At 36.2% G+C, this 15,915-nt stretch overlaps 3 protein-coding genes across 3 annotated transcripts; all 3 read right to left on the bottom strand.

The window, feature by feature from the left end:
- LOC127180492 (leukotriene B4 receptor 1-like) lies at positions 1 to 1,121 on the bottom strand. The gene has a single exon (XM_051134575.1). The coding sequence runs from the start codon at positions 1,101 to 1,103 to the stop codon at positions 108 to 110; it is 996 nt and encodes a 331-aa protein (XP_050990532.1). The 5' UTR covers positions 1,104 to 1,121; the 3' UTR covers positions 1 to 107.
- A 5,821-nt stretch (positions 1,122 to 6,942) lies between these two features.
- Positions 6,943 to 7,899, bottom strand: LOC127181126 (leukotriene B4 receptor 1-like). The gene is made up of 2 exons (XM_051135676.1): positions 7,258 to 7,899; positions 6,943 to 7,203 (listed from the first exon to the last, which is right to left on the bottom strand). The coding sequence occupies exons 1-2, from the start codon at positions 7,897 to 7,899 to the stop codon at positions 6,943 to 6,945; spliced, it is 903 nt and encodes a 300-aa protein (XP_050991633.1).
- Positions 7,900 to 8,989: 1,090 nt separating this feature from the next.
- On the bottom strand, positions 8,990 to 13,678 carry nudt21 (nudix hydrolase 21). The gene is made up of 7 exons (XM_051134383.1): positions 13,404 to 13,678; positions 11,994 to 12,194; positions 11,715 to 11,778; positions 10,985 to 11,074; positions 9,689 to 9,764; positions 9,486 to 9,600; positions 8,990 to 9,381 (listed from the first exon to the last, which is right to left on the bottom strand). Exons 1-7 carry the CDS (start codon positions 13,520 to 13,522, stop codon positions 9,360 to 9,362), a joined length of 687 nt encoding a protein of 228 aa, XP_050990340.1. The 5' UTR covers positions 13,523 to 13,678; the 3' UTR covers positions 8,990 to 9,359.
- Positions 13,679 to 15,915: the final 2,237 nt, after the last annotated feature.

Genomic DNA, 15,915 nt, shown 5'->3' on the forward strand with positions numbered 1-15,915 from the left:
ATTCTGCTATTGTTACAAGCCAAAGAATCCTAATCTACTGTTTAGAATCATTTTTCATAATAGTGCATGAAGTCTTTCAAGCATATATTTACCTGAAAATAAATCATTTAGTCATTAATTGTGAATGATCTCTTTCTGAAACATTTCATAAGATTTCCTGAAGAAATGGCATAGAGAAAAGGATTCAGACAGCAGTTTAGCAAAGCCACAGTCTTGCTTATATCACCGAATACTCGACGGAAGGACTTCAGTTGAGAATAAACATCTGGATGAGATGTTTTAGTCAGAGTTGTGACTACATCAATCACATTGGTAATGTGCATAGGAGTCCAAAACACAAAAAAAGCCAGAACGATTCTGATCACAAGCCTCTTCTTGTAAGTCCTAACGTTTGTCCCCTGGTTTCTGGGTTTCTGTTCCTGTGGAGCTGTAGTTACACCTGAGTTCTTGGCTTTTTGACTCAACCCTTTGTGCAACCAGAGATAACATGTCAACATTGTCAAAAATGGGATGATGAACCCCAACAGGATCTCAAAAAGCAAAACAGTCACTTTTACAGTTTGTGAGTCCACTGTCCTCTGACATCTTAGCCATCCATTCTCGACTTTGAGTCCTTGAGTAAAAATTACTGGTTGAGCAAAAGCAAATGCTAGAATCCAGATGGCAATCAGCTGAAGGCACCTGTGCCGTCTTTTCAGTCTCTGCAGTATCATCCTGTTAGTGACTCTTGACTTGATGACATTGTGATAACGGTGCACGCTCATGGATGTGACCGTCAGGACACCAACAGACAGACTCCAGTAAACCAAAAAATTGAAGAACTTACAAGACCAAAGTGTGAGTTTCTGTGCAAACAGTATTCCATACAGTACAAAAGGAACCAAGCACAGGGTCAAAGCATCAGACACCGCAAGGTTAAGCATTAGCTTTAAGGTGAAGCTCAGATTTCTGTTCCACTTACGAGCAATGCTGATGATCACCACGATGTTGCATGGCAAACCAACCAAACAGCACAAACCCAGAACTACAACAGGAGCGATCTTCTGTGAACTCACAGCAGTGCTGTTGGATGTTGAATTGAAGTATGATCTTAGCTCCATCATCAAATATTGGTGTCTGGAAAATACAAAACCTTCGTTCATTAGAAATAAAATATATGAGCGATGACTATTTGAAGATATTGACGTATCTTGACACCTCCCACATCTAAACCAAAACCACAGCTTTGCTCTTACTTCCCAAGAATGAGCAAGAGATATGCATTTACACCTACACCTATAAACCGTGTGCTAACAAGATGTGATGAGGTTCTACTGAAAAGCAATTCTTCCACACTAGACACAACACAGCTACAGGACGCAACAAAAATATTGACTAATCACATCCAATCAAAAGAGTGTGATGGAAGGCTTTCTCTTCCTCTGTAAGTGCAACACTCTGAGATACTCTTTGAAATATTCAAGGCTACCACATGACCACATTCACATGTCCAGTTTCTCATGCAGTGCTTAAAAATACCTTGCAGAGCAAAGAGTACAGTACGCCGACAATGCACTGAGAAGTAAGACAAGAGCAACTTACTTCTGATACAAAACCAAATCTCACCTTTTAAATTATGTCATGTTGAAAAAGTAAGCCATAGAACAATCACAAAGTACATTCAAATTTGAATGTAGAACCTACTCACTATGCAATTTTGGACACAATGTCAGTGTCCTGAGAAGCACATAGTCCTGAGGACTGCACATGTGTATTGGCTAGTGAGAAATAAGCTTTTTTCAACTTTATTTGAGCATAAGAAAGAAAACTTCCCAGACATTTTAATTGAAAATTTCAAATATGAAATTCAATCGTAAACTTGGTGGACAGCTTTGGAGAATTTGATGTTTCCCAATTCAAAGAAATAGAAACTGTACTTGCACACCTGAAATAGCTGCCTGAGAGGTGCTTCAAAGATGGAACTTGACTTGCATTATAGGGACTTTGGTTTGAATGAAAGAGAGAACAAGTCAACAGTGTGATATGTATGACAGATGAAAATAACAGCTGTTTGCATGTTTTTTATTCATGCTGAAACATACAATTCGGATGTATTTTCATGTTTAAAACATAAAAAAGTAGCTATGTATTTTAGCTAAAAAATGTTAAATATTTACGAATCTTTTATATGAAGTTTGGCACATTTGCAGAAAATAGTTTGCTTCCACTCTAAACAAGGCAGATAAAGTATTAAAATATCAAATATCAAAATCAGTTAAGTAACAAGCTAAATAAATCAACTCAAACCAGCATTTGTACATTTGTATCGCCAGACATTTGTATTGTCCAGTCGTCCTTTTGCAGGATATCTGTTGAGCTCAGTCCTGAGGCATCAGTTGTGTTGTGGGCCGTCTTGCAATTCTTCTTGATGTTCATTCTTGGTTTATGGTTTTCACACATCTATTTCTCTTCCGGTTCTCTTCTCTTTTATTGACTCCTGATGCAGCACTCTTTCAAACTGAAAACAGTTACCTCATGTATTTTTTCTTGCCTCTTATGTATGGCCATCTCATTACTCTATAGATGTTCTCAGTTTCTGTGGCATTTCCAGGCAGCATTTATTGCAACATAAAGTTTATAGTTAATTCCAGTCTGAGTATGGGGAAACCGTGGCTGAAATGATCGGTGCTTCTCAATTCCAGTCCTCACATACCACCACTCTGCCCATTTTGTATCTCTTATCACGCCAAACATTTGTTCTGTGCACAGGGTATCACATTTTGCCATAATTCCAGTTCGAAGGGAGCATATCCACCTTATTTTTGTTGTAAGAGCAGGCACAGCTCTTAGAAATATTTAACTGAAAATAAATCATTCAATCAGTAATTGTTAATTTTCTCTATCTGAAACATTTCATTTGATTTCCTGAAGCTGTAGTTACACCTAAGTTCTTGGCTTTTTGACTCAGTCGTTTGTGCAACCAGAGATAACATGTCACAATTGTCAAAAATGGGATGACAAACCCCAACAGAATATGAAAAAGCAAAACAGTTACTTCTACAAGCTGTGACTCCACTGTCGTCTGACATTCAGACTCCAGTGACCCAAACAAAACAGGAACTTACAAGACCAAAGGCCGAATATCCATCCAAACAGTATTCTATACATAATGAAAGAAGCCAAGCAAAGGATCAAAGCATCAGACACCACAAGGTTAATCATTAGTTTTAAAGTGAAGCTCAGATTTCTGTTCCACTCATGAGCAATGCTGATGATCACTGCGATGTTGCTTGGCAAACCAACCAAACAGCACAAACCAAGAACTACAACAGGAGCGATCCTCTCTGAACCCACAGCAGGGCTGTTGGATGTTTAATTGAAGCATAATCTTAGCTCCATCATCATTGGTGTCTGGAAAATGCAAAAGCTAATAGAAACATAATAAATGATCTATGACTAATTGAAGAACAGGGACTATGTTGACACTTCCCACATCTAAACCAAAACCACATCTTTGCTCTTACTTCTCAAGAATAAGGAAGAACAAACAAACAAAAATCATTAAAGCTCCCTTCTGACTATATAAAATGTATTTATACCTACACCTTCACACGTGTCCTTACAAGATGCAATGAGGTTCTACTAACAAGCAATTTGTCCACACCAAACACACAGCAACAAGACACAACAAAATCAATCACTAATTACAGTCAATCAGAAAAGCATGATAGAAGGCTTTCTCTTCCCCTGTAAGCATTACATTCTGAGATAAACAACAAATGTCTCTTTCATTTCTGCTGTAAGGTAAAATATTCAGGTTTGCCACATATCCACATTCACATCACATGTCCATTTTCTCATGCAGAGCATTAAAAAAAAAAACCTTGCAGAGCAAAGACAGTATACTGACAATGTGCTGACAGTAAGACAGAGTAGCTTACTTTTGATATGAAAGGAAATCTCATCTTTTAAATTGTGTCATTTTTAGCTGGAAAAAGTCTCTTTAGAGAGAAGCAAAGTAGTATATCAAAATTTCATTCATACTACCCATATGCATACTATATAAAACATACATTTTTAACAGTTGCAAAATAAGCTCTCAAATGTAGAACCTACAATTTTGGACATTCCATCAGTGTGGATTGACTGCCCTAAAAAATAAGCTTTTTCAACTTTGAGCATAAGAAACAAAATCTCCAAACACTTGTTGTCAGATATTGATTGGTGATTTCAAATATGAAGTTTAATCATAAGATTTGACAGCTTTGGAAAATTTGATGTTTCCCAATTCAAAGAGAAAGAAGATGTACTTGCATGTCTGAAATAGCTGTCCGAGAGGTGTTTCAAAGATGGTAGTCTGAGTGAAATGACTTGCCTTATACTAGGGACTTTGGTTTTAATGAAAGACAGAAAGAGTCAGCAGTGTGGTACAACACAGATGAAAATAACACCTGTTTCAGTTACCCAGAGGAGTGAAGTGATACAGAGTGTAAAGACCTCTTCTCACCAAGATTGCTAACTATAACATTAAACGTAAAGTTTTAAATATCATCATAAATTTAATAGGATTGCAGTGTCTATACCACAACTACAATAGTAACAAAATACTTCGGAAAACATTGATTTTTAATAGTGCAGTCAAAATTAGCGTATTAATGCAGGTGATTAATTTTTCCCGTTTAATAGTGTTAAAAATATTTAATGCAGTTAATGCAGGGGCTGGGCTAGGGTTGGCCACCCCGCTCACATCTGCTGCTTCTGTCTCTTTTTTCTTGACAAGATGTTTGTTTATTTAGTCGCAGAATTTTCTTACAGTGGGAGACTTTTCAGACGTGCACTCCAACTTCAGTGCCAGGCGCTATTCAAGCGAGCGTGGCAATGGTACAGGTGACAAGGCAGCTTCACTAGAACAACAGTGAACAGTGGTCAAATAAAATGTTGTCAGGCCATATGTCAGTAAAAATGAATTTACCTGTCCTGTCAGCCGTTATACTGTGCTCGTAGCATGCACACTTCAATTGCATGCACAAATATGGTGGTACATGCTGTAGCCTGTATCATTTCATATTGAAGTGCAAATGAAACTACGAGCATGCATGTCAGATTCGTGTCACAGTAGTTAAAGTAATAGCAGCCAAATAATCTATTAATCAAAGAACAAAAAAGAGGAAAATTAATGACTTTTGTAGCTTTGGATTCATCTATTTTTAATTTAGTTTATAGTGTTTAATAACTTTATTCAATTTCTGTATATTTCCTACTTGCTGAAGCGCACAGACAAATAATGGGTTTATGTGAAGATTGTTTTAAGTTCACTTAAATTAGAAATGGTTATTTTTTAAAGATTAATAAATGTTCAAATGGATAGCTCTCAATTATACTGTAATGTTGAATGGCTATAGTCAATAGTTAGATAAGGAAAATATAACACATAAGACATCAGTATAAGACATCAGTAATATTGGTATCAGAGATATTCCGTCAACAAATATTAAAAATACAATGATGTTTCTACTTTTATTTGAAGATTGTGATGTGAAAAAAGTATGTGAAATTATTGCAATATAAAAATATATTTAAAATCTTTAATGTTAGGTGTGATTAATCACGATTACTCGTGATTCATTTCAGAAAAAAATGTGATTAGTTAATTGTTTAAATCAATTGACAGCTCTAATTTTTAATGATAACTTATAATTCCTTACAGTCCTAAGATTGGTATGCTTTTGTAGAAGTCATCTTCTTGTGTTATTTCATTTTATTATTAAGATAAAAATGTTTAACTTAGAAATTAATTTTGAAAACTACACTACCAATGAGTCTCGACAAGCAAATCAACCCACAAGAGCACTGTTGGGTACGCCCACTCCCATGAAGCATTGCAAATGACATAATCCAGTTACACAATCGGTGTCGCTATGCTGTCAAAAAACATGCATAATGGTGAAAGCAACTTACCAGTCAGCCCAAAGCAAAATTTGAAGTTATGCAGGAAATAATTTGTTTCCACAGTGAAAAATAAGGTGGATAAAGTATTAAAAAAAAAAAGTCAAAATCAGTTAAGCAATTAGCTAAACAAATTAACTCAAACCAGCAAAATACTTTGTAGGCTCACCGTTTGGAGGGTGATCTTCTCTGTCATTTGTATTGACCATATATATATATATATATATATATATATATATATATATGTTATGATGTCTTGTGGTACACATACACTGGATCACCACCTGGATTTAACTAAGCAAATAGGTAAGGCCCTCCCATTGGATAAGTACTGCATGGATGATTATGTTTCTTTTTTTTAGGCCACTTTTGCATTTTTTGTGATAGGACAGCAATTGGGAGAGAGAGAGGGGGATGGGATCAGGAAAGGTCCACAAGGTGGGATTTGAACTCGGGACACCCAAAGTGCAACTCTGCGACGTGCGAACACTGCCCACAAGGTTATCGCCGCCAACAGCTTCTCGTTTCTTAAACAACCATGTCGGAAGACACATCCTGTGGTCGTGGAAAGATGTTAATTTGTTTCAGAAGGGTCAAATTATTGGCATGCATCAAACAAACAAACAAAAAAAAAACATCTTAAGAACTGTCCAACGCATTATTAAAAACTGGAAGGATAGTGGGGAACCATCATCTTCGAGGAAGAAATGTGGTCGGAAGCCACATGAAGACTGGACTCCGGAGCAATGAAAGAAGGTGATGTGGTCTAATGAGTCCAGATTTACCCTGTTCCAGAGTGATGCCTATAGTGCATACCGTACAAGCCTGTGGGGGCAGTGCTATGATCTGGGGTTGCTGCAGCTGGTCAGGCCTAGGTACAGCAACATTATGTGCCCAAAGAATAATTTCAGCTTACTACCTGAATATACTGAATGACCAGGTTGTTCTATCAATGGATTTTTTCTTCTCTGATGGCACGGGCACATTCCAAGATGACAATGCCAGGATTTATCAGGCTCAAACTGTGAAAGAGTGGTTCAGGGAGCATGAGACATCTTGTTCAGACATGGATTGGCCACCACAGAGTCCAGACCTTAACCCCATTGAGAATCTTTGGGATGTGCTGGAGAAGACTCTCCAAACATCAATGCAAGGTCTTTTAGTCAGAGTAGTGACTATATCAATCAAATTGATAATGTGCACAGGAGTCCAAAACAAAAAGAAAGCCACAACGATGCTGATCATAAGTCTCTTCTTGTAAGTCCTAACGTTTGTCCCCTGGTTTCCGGATTCCTGGTCCTGTGGAGCTCTAGTTAGATTGGATCTCTTGACATTTTGTCTCAATCCTTTGTCCAACCATAAATAACATGTCAGCATCGTCAAAAATGGGATGACGAACCCGAACAGGATCTCAAAAAGCAAAACAGTCACTTCTACAGACAATGACTCCATTGTTCTCTGACATCTTAGCAACCCATCATTGACTCCCTGAGTGAAAATTACTGGTAGGGAAAAAGCAAAGGCTAGAATCCAGATGCCAATCAGCTGAAGGCGCCTGTGCCATCTTTCCAGTCTCTGCAGTATCATCCTGTTAGTGACTCTTGACTTGATGACATTGTGATAACGGTGCACGCTCATGGATGTGACCGTCAGGACGCCAACATACAGACTACAGTGACCCAAAAAATACAGCAACTTACAAGACCAAAGTCCGAGTTTCCATCCAAACAGTATTCCATACAGCACAAAAGGAGCCAAGCACAGGGTCAAAGCATCAGAAACTGCAAGGTTAAGCATTAGCTTTAAGGTGAAGCTCAGATTTCTGTTCCACTCACAAGCAATGCTGATGATCACAGTGATGTTGCTTGGCAAACCAACCAAACAACACAAACCCAGAACTACAGCAGGAGCAATCTTCTCTGAACCTACAGCAGTGCTGTTAGATGTTGAATTGCAGCCTGTGTTGCTCTCCATCATGATCAAAAATATTTTGAATCATGAAAACTAGAAGCAATATATATGAGCTGAAACACTCCCACAAAACAACATATGCTCAATGGCATTCTACCCTATAGCTGGAAACACACAACAAAGACCACATATCAAGCACAGGTTTCATTAATAATTAATTAGCAATATGACACAGTATATCATTATATGATAAAAGATTAGTAGTTAGTGTACAAACAAATATGAAAATTTAATGAAGACTAAATTTCAATGCACATACAGCTCTGTTTAGGATCAAAAATTGTTTTAAGGTAAAATTGTTATATTAAATTACACACACACAAAATAAAAACACAGCAAATGGCAAAGTTATAGTTCACCCAAAAATGAAAAATTTGAAGGCCATACAAACTGTTAATAAGTTTGTCTTTATCAGAACAGATTTGTAAAATTTTGCATTACATCCTCTGCAGTGAATGGGTGCCGTCAGAATGAGAGTCCAAACAGCTGATAAAAACGTCACAATAAACCACAAGTTATCCACATGACTCTAGTCTATCCACTAACACTTGTGAAGTGACAAAGTGTGTGTTCACAAGAAGCAAATCCATTATTTAATTATTTAAAGTGCTGCTTCTGGCCAAATTATTGTAATGTTTTTACCAGCTGCTTAAACTGTTATTCTGACAGCACCCATTCACTGCAGAGGATCCATTGATGAGAGATTTAATGCCAAATTTATCCAAATCTGTCTTGGTGAAAAAAAACTCATCTATACATTTGATAACCTGAGGGTGAGCCTTTTCCTGGCTATGGCGTAGCAAAAGCGCATCTGCTTAGCTTCGGGAATGAGTGGCTTAAATTTATTTTTGCAACAAGTTATAATTCATATCAGTCCACCAGTTTAAACCGATTTTAGAGCAAAACTGTCTGTTTAGTTTCTAGGGTCAAAGTAAGTGTGGAAAATGGTCTAACACTAAATTATTATTGTTTTTGGACAACGTAACCTTGATTTACATGTATAGTACAGCATATAAGCTACAAAAATGCATATCCTTGCATATACAGCAACAATAAATTACACAAAAAGAAACCTGCGATATTTCCATGAGAACAATTTATTATAAAAAGCACTGACAAATATACAAGGTTTTTTAACAAAAAAAAAAAAAAAAAAAAAAAAAAATTTTCACTGAAACATTTTTTTTTCTAAAGACACTGTTCACCACTTAGTCAAACATAAAAATGTAGTTTACTTGACAACGTTCAATAATAAAGACTTGCAATGCATCTATAAATGAGAGAAACAAAATGCACACATTTCTATGTCATCTAAATCAACATAATGCAGACAGGCCAGAAAATTAGAGATTTCATAAACCTCAATGGACCCCGCCAACACCTAAACACCACATCTTCATCCGTTACTCCATCAGACTGCGCTCACAGAGACAGTCCACGGTTATGACGAAACCTTACGCTTCTCAGTTGTAGATGAAATTAAACCTGTGCAGAGGAATTAATTTGCAATTATTTGTTTAATTAGAAAGCATTTATCAATTTTAAATTAAGTGAAGCTCATTTACTGGGTTCAAAATGTAATATCTCACCTGCTCAACAGCTGTGGAAGACTGGATATAATTGGGCCATATCCAGGAGCATTATCATAAAGCTCAAACAAGGGGGCAGCCACCAACTTGTAGTTCTTTGGCACAGCAAACAATGCTAAAAAAAATACAACACACAAGTTAAACTATATAATCGTTTTTTTTACTCAGGGTACATTGAGTAAACCGAAAGCTTTTCGTCCTACCTTTTTCTTGCAGCTGTACTAGAAAAAGCTTCTTATGTTCTTTAGGCTTAGTGATGTGTGCTGGAATATAAGGGTACTGTGAAAGGAAATGAGATATGTTCAGTGTGATGTACTATTGAACCAAACTACATGTATATACAGTTAAGGTCACAAGTTTACATGTTGCAGAATCTGCAAAAAAGTTAATTATTTTACCAAAATAAGAGGGATCCTACAAAATGTGTTATTTTTTTTTTTATTTAGTACTGACCTGAATAAGATTTCACATGAAAGACGTTTATATATATTCCATAAGAGAAAATGAAAAATAACCTCATTTACATACACTTGATTCTTAATACTGTGTTGTTACCTGAATGATCCACAGCTGTGTTTTTTTTGTTTAGTGATAGTAGTTCATAAGTCTCTTGTTTGTCCTAAATAGTTAAAACTTTCCGCTGTTATTCATAAAAATCACTTAGGTCCCACAAATTCTTTGGTTTTCCAGCATTTTTGTCTATTTGTATTCTTTCCAACAATGACTATGTGATTTTGAGAGCCATCTTTTCACACTGAGGACAACTGAGGCACTCATATGCAACTATCACAGAAGGTTTAAACACATGCTGATGCTTCAGAAAGAGGAAAAGAAAAAAAAAAACAACAACATTAAGAGCCAGGCGTGTAAACTTTTTTTCGAAAACGGCTTTCAATGCATTGTGTTTCCTTCTGGAGCATCAGTGAGCATTTGAACCTTCTGTAATGGTTGCATACGAGTCCCTCAGTTGTCTTCATTGTGAAAAGATAGATCTCAAAATCACACAGTCATTGTTGGAAAGGCTTCAAATACACAAAAACCAAAGAATTTGTTGGAATTTAAGGATTTTTCTGAAGAACAGTGGGCAGTTTAACTGTTCAGGACAAACAAGGGACTCAAGAACACTATCACGAAAAAAACTACAACAAAAAAACAACTGTGGACCATTCAGATAACAACACAGTATTAAGAATCAAGTGTATGTAAACTTAATTTTTATAAATTGAACTATTATTTTCTCTTGTGGACTATATGTAAATATCTTTTATGTGAAGTACCTTATTCAGGTCAGTACTAAATAAAAAAATAACATGCATTTTGTATGATCCCTCTTATTTTGGTAAAATAATTAACATTTTGCAAATTCTGCAAGGTGTACGTAAACTTTTGACCTCAACTGCATTTCATTCTGTATAGTTAATGCGCTTAAAAGCAAACAAAACAATATTGTTAGTGATCAAGTATGTGTCTGTCTGAGGGAAAGGGAACAGAGTAGTTACCTGAGGTGGTTCAAAGTTTGGTCTCCACCAGTTCCCAATACAGTCATCAATGACCCAGTCCTGTTTCACTCCATCTTGACGCCCCAAAATCTTAAAAATACATTTAGGAATTATTATTAAATGAATTTTTCAAAATTTTCTTTGCAAGTTTTGTTACATAATAGGGTCATAAAAGATACAAGTCAAACAAGCACAATGCTCTGATAATAAGTGTTTTTGTCTTGACTTGGTTGATTGGCATTTACACTCTCTGACCCTGGACCACAAAACCTTAAGTAGCATGGGTATATTTGTAGCAACAGCCAAAAATACATTGTATAGATAGAATTTTGAAGGCGAAATTCTCAAATTTTCTTTTATTCCAAAAATCTTTAGGATATTATCATGTCCCATAAAGATATTTAGTAACTTTCCTACCATAAATATACTAAAAATTAACTTAACTTTGCGTATTAGTAATACGCATTTCTAAGAATGTCATTTGGACAACTTTAAAAGAGATTTTCTAAATATTTAGATTTTTTGCACCCTCAGATTCCACATTTTCAAATAGTTGCATCTCGGCCAAATACAGTCTTATCCTAACAATAAATAAGATTGGAAAGCTTATTTATTAAGCTTTCAGATACATATATATATAATTTTTAGAAAAAGAACCTTATGGCTGGTTTTGTGGTCCAGGGTCATGTTTATCATTTTAAATACGGTACAGAAAAGCAATCAATAATACCTCAGTCATTAGTCGTTTTAACCCCTCCACCTCATCCTCTCCAGGGTTCAACTCACCCCCAGGACTGTAAAAAAAAATAAATAAATAAATTAAAAAAAAATTTATTGACAAATGTATTAGAAGATACTTTTTACAAGTGCACGATGAACAAATAAACCAATGCAAACAAGTCATAGTAAAACAATAAAAAGGAATGTATAAACTTTCAACTATACAGTACAGCTTAACCACTGAAAAGCACCCATTTGAACTGAATCCACTGAATCACTGGCTGCTTACAGTTTGAAGAAGGTGGTTCCCAGCTGCAGCAGCAGAACATGAGGGAGCCTGTGCTCGTGAACGATCAGAACACCTTCCACTGTCCGCCGCATCCCGATTTTCTCAAATTCTTCCCGCATCCGCTGAAAGCGTGCGGCTACCGAGCTGTCTTTCTCATAGAGCGGCTCCTTGGTGCCGAATGTGTAATTAGTTAGTGGGTATCTGCAAAAAACCAAGTACAAAGTCATTATATATACACTACCAGTCAAAAGTTTTTGAACAGTAAGACTTTTAATGTTTTTTAAAAAAGTCTTTTCTGTTCACCAACAGGAACAGCAAAAACAGCAACTGCTTTCTATTTAAATATATTTTAAAATGTCATTTATTCCTGTGATTTCAAAGCGGAATTTTTAGCATCATTACTCCAGGATCCTTCAGAAATCATTCTAATATTCAGATTTGCTACTGAAGCTTTAAAACTTTATCATTTATTATCACTTTTGAGTGAAATAAGATGATCAATTTCTATCATTTCTTTTCCAAAATAAAAAATTATACCGACTCCAAGCTTTTTAATGGTGTAGTACACAATGTTACAAAAGCTTTTTTTATTTCAGACAAGAGGTGATCTTTTCAAGCAATCCTGAAAAAAATGTACTTAACCCTTTTAAATATTGATGATAATAAAAATAAAAAAATACTTGAACAAATCAACATATTAGAATGATTATTGAAGGATCGTGTAACACTGAAAATTTAGCTTGAAATCACAGAAATAAATGACATTTTAAAATATATTCAAATAGAAAGAAACTATCATAAATAGAAAAAATATATTTCAAAAAATTACTGCTTTTACTGTATTTTGGTTCAAACAAATACAGGCTTGGTGAGCAGAAGAAACTTTAAAACTTTACATTAAACATTAGATATCTTGATTGGTAGTGTAAATAGCTCGCAACTTTTGCAGAGAAATACCTGGATGATACAATTAACTAACTAGCTAAAAAATTAACACAAATTTAAAGATTATACTGGTACACTTAGCGCTGGCTAGTTACACGCCAAACATATGTAAACAGAAACATGTCGCGACTGTAATGGACATAAATGCAATATTGTACCGATTAATTGTGCAACTCTAAAATATATCAGAATAAAAACAATACCATCTACTATGCAAGTAATGCAACAAAAGATGTCTTGAATAACATTTTTATTATTACTAACGTTACATGTGAATGTACGTGTTAATATAAACGTGCACACACATCCAAACAACAGTAACCAGGAAGGAGTTACGATTGTTTGCCATTTTCAAACGTGATGCTACTTCAGAAAGAAACCATCATGCACCACTTAGATCGCCAAGCATTGGTTATGAAATAAACGTAATTGCACACGCAGTTTGCATTGCTGAACGTTACTCACAGATTGATTGTTCTCTCCAGGGTGAGCGGTTTAGCCGGCTGGCTAATGTATTTATTGCCGAACTGATTTACTCCACGAGGCCAACCGGTAGATGATCGATTAGGAGGTACAACTGACATCGTATGACGAATAATACAGTGGCTTCTTAATCTTGGCACTAATCACGTTTTTCACTGTTGATTACGATATTAGTGAGATTGAATTGCACAGCCTTGGCGCTCGATGAAAACTGGAATTCGGCACTTTGCTGTGAAAGTACATCCGGGACATCCGGCTACGTCCTGTGTTACGACCGTGCGTTTTGCTTTACGGCTCGTCTGCTTCCTGACATACGTCAGAATTGAGTCTATGTGAACCTGTTAATAAATTTTATATTGTTGGATAAGTGAAATGTCTTTTGCTATACTCATATACATGTTATTATTGCATTAAGCCATGTTTCTGTCTTTCTTGCTCGCCACTGCAAGTAATCACAATGGAAAAAATAAACCAGCTATTTTTAGCTGTACAAAACAGCTTGTTTTGCTGCTTGATATTGCAAATGGGTGTGACTTACCATATTATTCTAATGTATTATCTTAATTATGAGTACTGGTTTGTAGTACAAACAGTTTTACCATTCACCGCACATAGGCTGCGTCCGAAAGCTCTAAAATGCTGCCTTCGGAGGCAGCATTCCAAGGCAGGAAGGCATCAAGGCACGTCCGAATTCTAATTCTGCATCACTTCCTGTCTCCGGAGGTACCTTCTTCTAATGGAATTTTGAAGGCAGCATGGATGTATCCTTCGCTGCCTTCGATTTCCCACAATCCTGTGCGTGTGCGTCATATAGGCTATATAAATAAAGATATTCTGGTGAAATTAGACTTGTTACTTTATATAATAGATGAGATCTTGACCATGAGATACTTTATGAATCGTAATAGTGTAAAAAGCATGATAAATGATATTGTTTGTAATAATAGTATTTAAAAAAATGTTAAAAGGGTTCAAATGAGTAGTGAATAAGAATAATATTTACAATATACTATCAATAATAACAAAGCAGCCACTAATAACAATGACCTGTTCTGCAATATTACTTGCATCAGTGCTTTTATTTATTTAAGCAGAAAGTAGCCGGCATTCTCAGTCGTCTTTTCCGAAGCACGGACCTTCAGTGGGTAATGACATTGAGGTGTTTATGTATTATTAAAGCATTTATATATAACTGTATAAGATCGTTTTTCTACAAAATCTACAACTTAACCGTTAGGTAACCTAGCAACGGCGTCACCTGCTGCTGCCTCTGAAGTCTGTCCGAAACTGTTTCTAGAGTTGCCTTCGCAGCCTTCGAAGTCACTGCCTGATAAGGCAGCGAGGCAGCAAGTCAGCTGACTAGGTTTTCAGACGCAGCCATTGTTATTCTTCATGTTATTTCCCTATAGAATGTTTTCACGACCCGTTATCAGTTGGCCATATTGGCAGCACAGAACGTAAACAATGCCACTGAAAAAAAAAAAAAAACTTGCATATTTTGCTGATTATTGCTGCTGAAAATGATTAATTATTGTCATGTTTTGGGCTGTACTAATCGGTCAGACCAGGACAAAAAATTGGAGTATCACACACTGCCAAAAGTTATAACAAATCAAGGAGAAGAATGCAAAAAACTGTCTGAGGAACACAAGGTTTGTGTGGTTGGCCAAACTGAACCAGGATTTCCAGAGCAAGAATCTTGACAACATTCATGTTCGTTCTTGTTATTTCCAGTCAGGTAGGTGAAATTTTAGGCTTATATCTTAATTAATACTGCTTGTACGTATTTTTACCACCTATTAACTTTAGTTGGTCAAAATGTTGCGCACTTTCCTGCTTACTAAGTCCGTCTCTATATGATTCAGCAGCTTCCCCCCGGTGAAAAAACCAGCATATATGCTGGTAGGTATGTTTTGATGCTGGTTTAAGCTGGTGCTTTGCTGGTTTATGCTGCAAAAACCAGCAAAGGACCAGCTTAAACCAGCTAAGGACCAGCATAAACCAGCAAAGGACCAGCTTAAACCAGCATCAAAACCTACCTAACCAGCATTCCAGCATCAAAACATACCTACCAGCATATGCTGTTTTTTTCACCAGGGTCCACATATTTTTTTCTGTTGTTTAGACAGCATAAATTAGCAAAACAACATATTAGTACCTTAACAGTACAATCCATGCTGTTCAAATCCGAGTATCGCCATTATGGCCGCGCATCTGGGTAAGTGACTAAATCGTGACGTAAGCGCAAAACCTCTATAGCGGATAATGAATTAGATGTCTCACTCATAGGCTTACTTCCGTGTTGAAGAAAAAGGTGTTTAGGCCTATGCTTCCACAGAATGACAGTACAACAAACAAAGATATTTCAATGAGATTTGCTGCGTGCTTTTAAAATAGGTTTATTGTTTTACAATTTTTTTGTGTACATATTTTAACATTATGCTGGTGGGAGTCAGGAACAGACTACATCCAGAAGCAATATGAAACACTGGTT

The sequence above is a fragment of the Labeo rohita genome, chromosome 18 (assembly GCF_022985175.1).
Source record: "Labeo rohita strain BAU-BD-2019 chromosome 18, IGBB_LRoh.1.0, whole genome shotgun sequence".
NCBI lineage: Eukaryota > Metazoa > Chordata > Actinopteri > Cypriniformes > Cyprinidae > Labeo > Labeo rohita.